Raw genomic sequence first — 10,470 nt, 5'->3', positions numbered from 1 at the left:
CACATGAAGTGTTACTTGTTCTAACCTGGAATAGTTAGGAATTTAGAAATGCCAAGTCACAGGGTCCATTCCACAATCCACCTCATCAAATATGTTATTTGTAAGTCAAATTCCTTTTTTTCCTATTCCTACTAAGTATGTCAAACTTTTTAAGTGTCTAAGACCATTAGTATGTGGGTATTGTTTTCTTGCTTTTTTGAAGGATGCTATAATGCTACATTGTGGATTTCAACTGACATACAACAAGCCAAAAACGAGTTTTCAAGTGTTGATTTCACGTCAAAATGTTAATACACCTGTGATGTAATTGTAGTGCAACATTCAGCAGCTGTGGCTATATTATTTTACCATATTTACTTCCTGGTGGCAATGTAACTTTTATCAAACGTTTTTGTTGCCCCTGCTAAAGTGGTCGCGCTGGGCTTCCGTATAGCAGCTGCTGTTGTTGACATTTTTTTTGCTTCTATTCTTTGATTATCTTGACAGTTCCCCCCACAACAAACCGCGAGCATGTCTGGAACCCCACGAAACAAACCACTGACAATTCACGCAGTTTTAGAATTACATCAGCTGCACTGACATGAATGTTATATTCTAAAACGTCATAGGAAACTGTAGTAGCTAGGTTGTCTTCTCGAGCTACAGCGGTTAGCTCGTCAGCTAACAGGTTATACCAGCCGTTGTTAAAGTGACACGATGGAAGGCATTCTCTACAAATGGACGAATTATATGACGGGTGAGTTACCTCTTCGTTTGTTTAACACGTATTCCAACTCACTGTCTTTAACAGTGAGTCTTAAACAGACAATAAGTCAAACATTAAATGTTGGTAGGTTGTGAAACTCTCATGTTTTAACTATCAACGTCTCAGCTGATATCAGTATAAAACCCATGCTCCGTGACAAAGTTATGGCAGTATTTTATCAATACATTATTTTCCATTGAGTAAAATTATAGTCATCATCAGCTTCTGCAGCTAACACTTGATATTTCAAAATAAAAGTAGTAGCTGAAGTCCAGTGGTGGACTTTTACAGTTCAAGAAAACCTCCTCATTACAAATTTCTTTTTAGCAAAGTATACTATTTGAGCCCAAATACTTAACAGGCCTTCACAATATCTATGGTATAGATTCCTTAAAACTACAATATGTGAAAAACAAACAAGTGTGAAAGCATATCAGTTTGTTAAAAAGATAACTGCATCGTAAACACATGAAGTATGAGACACGCAGATGCAAAACTGATTAATTTGCCAGTTGTTGCCTTCTTATCACTTTGTCCTTGAGGAACATAAGACATTGAGAGTAAAAGTGGAAACTTGCTAAACATTGAAATATTAAAGCCCAAGTAATACAGAATTCCGCCAAATATATAAAATAAGCTCATGTTACAAAGACAATATAACATTGTGGCTGAATCAGTGGCAAATCCTTGTTCAAATATTTTCCAATTAATTCATGACTTTGTCAAACACTTATGCAATAAGGTTGTAGTATTTTTTGTTTACAGCTCTTTGTGTGTTTGTTTTATTTCATATTATTTTGAAGATGTACAGTTTAGTCATTGAGTTTGTTGTGTGTCTTCAGGCTGGCAGCCACGGTGGTTTGTCTTAGAGAATGGAGTCATCTCTTATTACGACTGCGAGGATGATGTCGGTAAAGGAAGCAAAGGATCCATCAAGATGTCAGTGTGTGACATTAAAGGTTAGACTGCTGCTCAAAATACCTGCTGCATGAGTTACCCCACCTTTTCACAACCTTGCTTGACAAGAGTAAACACATCCATCAAATGCTGCTAATATTTATGTATTTTATTTTACTTTTCAGTTCATCCAACAGATCCTACACGTCTGGAATTGATAATCCCCGGTGAGCAGCATTTCTATGTCAAAGCAGTGAATGCAGCAGAGAGACAAAGGTGGCTGGTGGCTTTAGGTTCATCCAAAGCTGGATCGCTGGACATTTACAAGCACAAAGGTACACACAGACACAGTCTCTGTCTTCCTGCTTTGCTTTTGTCATTTCTGAGGCTTTCTCTGTAAAAAAAAGCACCCTGAAACCACTCAAAAAGTTTCAAGTACATCCATGTTAGCTGCGCTGCAAAGCTTCACTTGAACTGAAACCAAATGTATTGTAATGCATTCTTGTAAGTGATTTATGGTAAACTATTCAAAAGCTTAAATGGTCCTCTACAGCTAGAGGAAAAAGGAGAATATCAACAAATTTCAATTCAAAACTAATGAATGTCATCAATATAATGTCATGGACTGATTGATAATTCGCATACTTTACAGTTAATCAAAAAATTCAAATATAACTGGCCAATATAATAAATATAGAGGCCATAAAAAGGCTTAAAAAAGATTGGTTTGGGTCAGAAAGTGTCATTAAATTGAGTGAGCTGTCATGAGACATATGTCTTAAAAGTAGCAATATAAATGAGAAAGAGGTAAATGTGTGTAGATTAATTTAACCTGTGAAGGCCAGTGCACTGTCAGTGACATCGACCCTGCCGGTCAACGGTCATTGACTCTTATGAGAAAAGTATAACACTTCTTTTATAGGGTCGTGACACGCTCATAAAACATCTTAATTTGAATATATTTAACACAGCACACAACGGAGATGTGAAACGTGACTAATTGGTTCTTATAGTATCTCACTAAAGGTTTATTTGACTTAATGTTCCAAAATTCAATTTCAAGGTCCAGATTGTCTGAAGACAAAGATGTCTGAGCTGCGTCTGTACTGTGACCTCCTCGTCCAGCAGGTCCAAACGATCCAATCACAGTACAGCACTGACTCCGAGGCCACGTCCCCCTCTGAGGTAACACAGCACGTCACGCACACATTTCTTTTGATTGTCTGTCACAGTTTTACTATTTATAGTTAGCATACACTGTGTTTTATAGCAGAATGATCATCTACTTTATTGCTGGAAGATTGAGTTTATTAATTGATTAGTTGATTGGCAGGAAATGAATTTAGTTTTCATTTATCATGTAAATGAACATAATTCAGATTACTATGGCCTATATTATAAAATGTTGTTTAAAAGTAATAAATAATGAATCTCAGATATTGTAATTGACAACCATTTTGATCAAGTGTTTGACTGAGTTGAAGAAAATAACAGTCACCAGATCAGTCAAAATGACGTACAGATAGTGTTTATTAAGAAGTTTGACTGGAAATGAAAGGTGTGCTTCAGCATCGGACTGTGTGTGACACAGTTATAACTACAGGTGATTGTTATGACTCTCTCTCCAGGCATCTCTCCTCAGTGCGACATGTGCAACTTTTATCAGGACATTAGAAGAGTGTATGACCCTGGCTAACCACAGTTTGATGCCTGAACTCCGACCTCCTGAAAAGGTTTGTACACTTCCTCCTGTTCAGTCCTTTATGTTTCCACAGACTTGCTGTCTAATTTCAATAATCAAACAAACCTTCATTTGTACCAACACGTGCAGTGTACACAAAGGAAAGCAACACCTCCAGGAAGCTATTTTAAGACAAGACAAGGCTCCTATAGAAGACAGCCATCATTTAGTGTTTAATGTACAATACACAAATCTTTTTCATATTTATGACAGCACTATCTTTGTAGTATTTTTTTGTGGAAATTAACAATCATTATTAGCCATTATAAAGATGTTGGGGTTGGAAATGCAGGTCATGATCATGATATCATCATGATATCTGTCTAAAGCAAGATGACAAAATGCTTCTAAATAAGGATTTAAAGTTGCATGTTGCAGCTGAATACCTCTTATCTCACCCTTCCTTTCCAAGTATGTTGGAGAACATAATGTAGCCTTCATTCAGTTAGCATCAAAACTCCAAAGGTGTGTAGTTTGTCCATTGTGGGCTATTTTTAAAACATGGTGCCCTCCATAGAGCCAGCTCATGATATAAACAAAAAATGCAAGTGTACACTTTTTTATCTTCAATTTCTGCCAAATGAAAGTTATTTTACACACTGAACCTTGCATTCATCTTGCCTTCATACCTGAGTGCCATCAAGAGGAGACATAATAGTAGGAAAGCTGGTAAAGGAGGGTGAACAAATCATAGACTTCCCTGTCATTTTAATAAAGTCAACAACAGATTTCTAAGCCAGTGTTTTTAATTGTAATAATTCTCACTGGACACTGGAGTTGTTTATCTTCCTCTCATTATTTCTACTGGGAGATTTAAAGTGTGCGAAAAATCATTTCCACAGAACGTAGCTGTATTTTTTTCGTCAGTGTTATCATGATAGTGTGTATGCTTCATCAATTTCCCGACGTCTGCGGGATGAAATGAGTTCTAAGCAATCTATCTTAATAATACCAAACAGAAATCAAATTAAACAGATTGTGCATCGCAAACCAATTAAAAGAAGTAAATGATATTTTCATAAATTTGCTGGTTGTGTAAATCACACTGTATTGTGCGTGCTCGTTGGCTCGCTGCTTAGAGGAAACAAAAGTTTATGAGTGGTGAAGCTGTAGGCGTCGCACCATGTGGACATTAATGACCATCTGCTCATAGATGAAGTTCACATTATCTTTTATTTCTCTTCCCTTTATTGCATCTGTGTCGTTAAAAACTCCCACATTCAGGAAGCAGCAGCAGTCTGTGAACGCTGTTATATCAACATGTGTCCTCTTCTTGTCTTCTCTGTGCTTCTGTCCAGATGAAGAGGTCAGTCAGTCACCCTGGGACGTATAGCTTCGACAGGTGAGAGACACTGATGAGCTTCTCCTACCACTGCATATTGAAGAGTAATAACTATATCACAGTTTTCATGTAAACATGAAGTCCAAAAGTGATGAACGTGATGAAAACACTATTAAAAACAATGACACCAACATTATCTTAAAGAGAGCTGACAAAGATGAATTTCTCCAAATGAAAAGCCAGATTACAAGATGACTTGTTTAAATACAGCACGACAAGCCTATTTTATTTGTAACAGTCTTAAAACATTATAAAGTAACAGAAGTTCTGTGCACACAGCAAAAAGGGGTTAAAAACAGATACAAGGAAAAGCACAATAAAATCACACATACAAAAATAAATACAAAACATAACGGTGGAAATATGGATTTTACACTTTGACTTTGTAAATTTCAGCTAAAATGATAAATGAGTCCCTGGATTATGAAAAACTGTGGCCTCCAGGGGGCAGCATTGCAACACTGTGAATAACAAAACTACCACTGGAAAAGTCTGTGTTGTGTCAAGACTCAAAGCAATGATTTCTAATATAGTAACTATATGTTTGGAGTTGTTTAAGAATAATAAAATAGAGTTTTAGGTTTAGTTTCGGTTTGACATTATCATTATCATCCTGACAGCACTTTTGGCGACAGCACATAATTATTGTTGGTTACATGTTAAGATTTCTGGTTACCCTGGTTACATCCACACAACATGAAAAATGAAACGGTGAACCAAAATGGATAACATGGATAACACTTATAACATTTTCATGGACTTTCATAACCAGGCAGTAAAAAGTGCTCAATTCTTGTGTGGGCTGACTTTCAAGGTCATCAGTATGTTCTCTGTGTTTTACTCCTCCACCTCCAAAGTCTCAAAATATGCTGACAGAGAAGGTCACCAGTTCTTCCCCTGACCATGGGAATTTTTTTTGTCTCAGACAATGTCCGATCACTTTGTCTTGCATTTTCACATTTTGCGAAGTCTTTTTCCAGTTTTTTTTTCTTTTCATGGTTGTTTTGAGTCTCAGTTTTGATAATTTTGTGTCTCTTTACTGAGCACTGAGACTTTTTCTCGCCTAAATAGTTCCTGCCCTGACCAACCTGGCCTCTGGAACTGTCCACCTTCTTCAGCTATTAAACCGTGTCTGAATCACATGAAAAACAAATGTATTGTGATTAGAAACCAGTGAGAACAAGACGTAAAAAAAAAAGTATTTTGTACATTACAATGTATCAAAGGAAACAAGGCAACACATTTGTTGTGGAAAATAATGTTGTTATCATAATTCTATTCTTTTTTTCCAGTACATTGGTGATAAGCGTTTTTGTTTTTTATTTTCATTTTGGACTTAATTCTTCACTCCTTCCTTCCAAGGATACTTAATTGTCAGAGTGATGTCGTTAAAACAATTTTGAAGGCTGTTTAATGAGGTGGGAAAGTTGACCATCATAGGTGTTTGTTCCTCTGCTCAGGTCAGGTGTGCTAAAGGAGTACGTGAGGTCAACCGGGCGCAGGAACCGGACGTGCTCCGACAGCTCTGTTTATGACACTGAACGTAAGAAACGCTCCCCGCTTTTGTTTGTACACACATTTGCATAATGAACGTATGTGTTTACATTCTCTCTATGTGCACTATGCCTGTACGATGCATGTTTGTGGAGTATTCCACCAACAGTTTTTCCCCTAAAGTGCCATCAGTGGTGCATCATCATGCCAGTGTCCAAGACTAATGGTCATTGATCATATTTTGTCTTTTGTGTACGTCTTCCGACTATTTAAGTGTGTTTATGTAAATTTCCCCATTGCGGGAGTAAGGAAGGATTATCTTATCTTCTTTTATTGTCACATTTTGTCGTTACTGTATACCCCAACTGAAAACGAAATAAAAAACAAACAAACAAAAATATGGCTGCAAGCAGCACTGAACACATCTCAGGGTGTGGAGTGACTTTGACTGCGCTAACTATCAATCATAGTACGTTTGGTTGTGATGGAACCTTCTATTGTGAAGTTATAAAAGTGTCATGTTTTTCGGCAAGTTGTCAGAATAAGCAGCATAAGCTTTGGCGCCCCCTAGAGCCAGAGCTGTGTGACATTAGTTGAAGCTTTTGATAGGTATTAATCCTTATCTTACCCAGAGTGACCTCACCAAATTACAAGTGGATAGCACTAAAGCTGTAGGAGTAACGCGTTCAAAAACCACATGTGTGAAATCCTCAAAATGGGCCCATTTACATGGCTGTTTGATCCAAAATGGCCACCTTCCTGTTGCGTTTAGGTGACAGGTCCAAGAGACTTTTTTTCTAGATCTTATCGTGATAAACATGTATGCCAATTTGTACATGTGTGTAGGGGAAGCCATTTGCCCGGGGCGGTTGATTTTAAATGGGATTTAAAACCTTTAAACGAAGACAACTCGCCTTTGTTTCAGGTGTGCAGTCCACTCTTCACAGTGACCCGACCTCCATTCCTGAGGAGAGAGGAGCAGGTTGCAGTCCAAAGAACACACCCACTGACACAGACACTGACTTGTCCATCTGAAAAAAACAGCTCACATCCAACAAACCAAACCCTGCGAGAACAAGATGTCATCTTCAAGTTAAGGATGAGCTGATTTCATGGGCAGTCCCTTTTTCCCTCACCTGAACTTTGTAACTGTGAGCAGAAGCCTAACAGCAATGATTGAGTGATATACAAATGCAGTAACATTTACTGCAGTTAAGCCCAGGGTCCATCTGTTTGACTTTGTTAGTGGAGATTATAAACAGATTACAAACATGTGAATAGCTAAGAATTGTAGTTTTCCTGACGCCCTTGCTGGCGTCATCTGAGATATGAACATGTGCCACAAAAGCGTCCTTTTCTGCCTTTATATTCAAAAACGTACCAGAGCGTTTCCTCTGTAACTTTGTCTTCGCTCTTCTTCTGGACGTCCATAGTTGTGCTGATGCAGTGAAAGCAAAGGAAACACGGGAACTTTTAACGCTCTTCCTGCCAGTGAGAGTGTAGCTGAGGACTGTGCAACTGCAGCGTTGCAGTTAACAGGTGCCAATGATCTACATTAAATGTGCCATTGTTCTTTTTCTCCCAGCAGACCGCCGTCATCATGGCATGGTCATGCTCAGCCAGAAAAGCGTCACATAGAGAGAGACGTTCTAGCGTCTTCTTTTTTGTGTCGTTTGAAGGTTTTTACATGCACTCCAAAGACGAGTCAAAGTGAATGAATTGCTGTGAATGTGTGCAAGTTGCTGCCTTTGAATGTTTCTTCAGTGTTAACTTGCCTTCTGCTGGTGAATTCCTTTCATCCATGAGTTATGAAGGACGGTGGCTGTGGAAGCTCAACACACTGCACTTTAAGAAATGAAAATGAGTGACACTTTACAATTGCCAATTTGTTAACACAACTTATCATATAAAGCACTGACATTAACTGCATGTCAGTTTTCAGTGTCGCCCGTCCTAATTCCCACTACACAACATTTAATACAAATAAGTGAGTCACAAACCTGTTACAGCTAACCTTACCTGTCTTCTATGAGTTTGGATTAGTCGTCAGACTCAGAAATTGGTCATGAATCGGCAGCATTTTTTTATATGTGATTGTTTTGTGGAAACTTAACACGGTTGTGTTGTATTGTGTTGCCTGTATTTTCCCGTCATGCAGTGCACTGAGCTCTCTGCATTAACACACACTGTCTGATTGATTGATTGAGTGATTGATTGATTGGCAGAAGCCGATACCTTCTGCCCTCATTATTTTCTTGTGTCAGTCTCTGCCTGAGAGCTGTGACTTCCCTCTGCCAAAGCAAACAACCCGTCTGTGCTACAACTGCCTCTCCTCTTATGTGATGAATCGCTGCTACACTGGGCAAATAAATGAGAATTATATTAATTACGATGTCTGCCTATTGTGCATTAAAGCTGCAGTACGCAGGATCCTGATTTACAGTAATCATACATTCATTTTTTTAATTTTAAATAATCCTGTCTAATGTACTTTTTTTATACTGTAGATCAATAAAAGAAAAAAAATAAGTGGCTTCATCCATTAGAGTGATATTGGTGGACATAAAATAATGACCAGTTTTAAGGGTGACTAAACCCCTGAACCACTTTATTCAGGTGTAAACCAGCATTTTTTGCTGATCCAGGAGCAAATTCTTACAGTGTATCTACTGCCTCTCTGGTGAAACACCAGCTACTGCAAATGTTGTCATTGGCTTTTTTTTTAGTCCACTCTTGTGTCACTGATACAAGCCTTCATCACCCTCTTGTCCAACCAGCATGAAGCTCGTTGTCCCAGACCCCTCCCCCTTTCATAAACGACAGCTCGTCTCACAGAGCCTTCAAGTTCATCGTGTTGTCGTGACAGGACAGCCTCAGAATTCCGTGGTGACCAGAAAACAGTTTAACAGTCTGTGAACAGGTCTAACAAGCCGAGTCTGCCCAAGGCGTAAGTGAACTAAGCGTCTGCTTAAGGCCCTCTGGTCAGTTGCTACCAAAAACACACTTTATTACTAATTATTTGTGCATAATGTTACATTTCTGACCATTTTTGACTGCAATTTCAGTGCATGATACATGAGTCATTTTGTATTTTACTGCTGTTTTTCCTGTTTGCTTTTGTAAAGTGTTCATGGATTGGAGCTGTGGTGTGATGGAGAGCGTATTCCAGCTCAGTCATTTAGTCATTAGGTGCTGTAGAGAATCATCAGCTGCACTGTACATGGACAACATCACAGACAGTTCACACAATGAACAAACACTAGGCATCAGTGGAGAGAGAAAAAAGAAAAAAGAAATCTCTGAGTCAAAGATGTGCAGGGGGGTGAAATGAAAAATGGGGGACAGAGACTTTATATAGCAGATATAGAACAATTGTATCTAGTTATAAGTTTAGACAGGACAGCTGTGAGTCAGTGATGATGACTTTATAGAACTACAATGTCATTTATACAAGCAGCAGCAGAGATTGTTGACAAAAGTGATACTGATATCGACTTTAATTATAGTATAATAATAATGAAAGTTTAGTCACGTCTCATCCAGGAGGCTTCTTCAGCTCTGACTGAAAAAATCCAGGTGTTTATATTTCTCCTGAAGGCAACCTGGAGTTTGTTTAATCAAGTTAAACAATGCTGGTGGTTCACTCCCTGCAGCAGTTTCACCTGAGAGACTCTATTGTTGTGTGAGTGTTGATCCTTTCAGGAAAAGAGCTCAGGACAGAGTTGAAGGTGACTGATAGTTGGTGTCTAAGTCTGCCTCCTCTGCTGAGTGATGGTTTCTCCAGGTCCTTTACTCTGGCCAGGACTTCTACATCTCTCGTCCTTTGTCCTCCAGATGTAGGTGGACAGCTGAGTCATGGCTCTTTCTGTGCTGTGTCATGTGTTTATACAGTGGTTGTTTGGTCTTTTTTTATTTATTTAAAAAATAAAGAACTAAAGAAAAAATTAGTGTTTGAGGTGATGGGAGGGGCCTGGAGCGTTTTCCTCAACTTTGTTTACACAGGGTGTGTGTGTGTGTGTGTGTGTGTGTGTGTGTGTGTGTGTCTCCGCCAGTTTTTAGACACACACACACACCCAAACTCCTGAAGTAACAGAATTATAGTTAATGTAACTTCCTTATAATACTGCCTTTACTGCCTACAGATTGTCATTGGCATATTAATGCTAAACTGAAGTGAATGAGATATTTTTTTTATACAAAATCACCAGGATCTTTGAGAAGATTAAAAAAAAACAACGCGATTCACTCATG

General features: G+C 38.5%; 1 protein-coding gene across 1 annotated transcript; it reads left to right on the top strand.

The window, feature by feature from the left end:
* The first annotated feature begins 416 nt into the window (after positions 1-416).
* Positions 417-8,605, top strand: plekha3 (pleckstrin homology domain containing, family A (phosphoinositide binding specific) member 3). Its single transcript, XM_044045025.1, has 8 exons — positions 417-736; positions 1,588-1,704; positions 1,828-1,977; positions 2,706-2,827; positions 3,271-3,375; positions 4,682-4,725; positions 6,186-6,268; positions 7,145-8,605. The coding sequence occupies exons 1-8, from the start codon at positions 697-699 to the stop codon at positions 7,252-7,254; spliced, it is 771 nt and encodes a 256-aa protein (XP_043900960.1). The 5' UTR covers positions 417-696; the 3' UTR covers positions 7,255-8,605.
* Positions 8,606-10,470: the final 1,865 nt, after the last annotated feature.

Source organism: Solea senegalensis, linkage group LG15 (genome assembly GCF_019176455.1).
Source record: "Solea senegalensis isolate Sse05_10M linkage group LG15, IFAPA_SoseM_1, whole genome shotgun sequence".
Classification (NCBI taxonomy): Eukaryota; Metazoa; Chordata; class Actinopteri; order Pleuronectiformes; family Soleidae; genus Solea; species Solea senegalensis.
This window is presented reverse-complemented; position numbering and strand designations above follow the sequence as displayed.

Coding starts and splice junctions, on each gene's coding strand:
- plekha3 (XM_044045025.1), top strand. CDS start 697: ATGGAAGGCATTCTCTACAAATGGACGAATTATATGACGG. Junction 1,705..1,827: donor GTCAGTGTGTGACATTAAAG/GTTAGACTGCTG, acceptor TTTACTTTTCAG/TTCATCCAACAGATCCTACA. Junction 4,726..6,185: donor GGGACGTATAGCTTCGACAG/GTGAGAGACACT, acceptor TCCTCTGCTCAG/GTCAGGTGTGCTAAAGGAGT.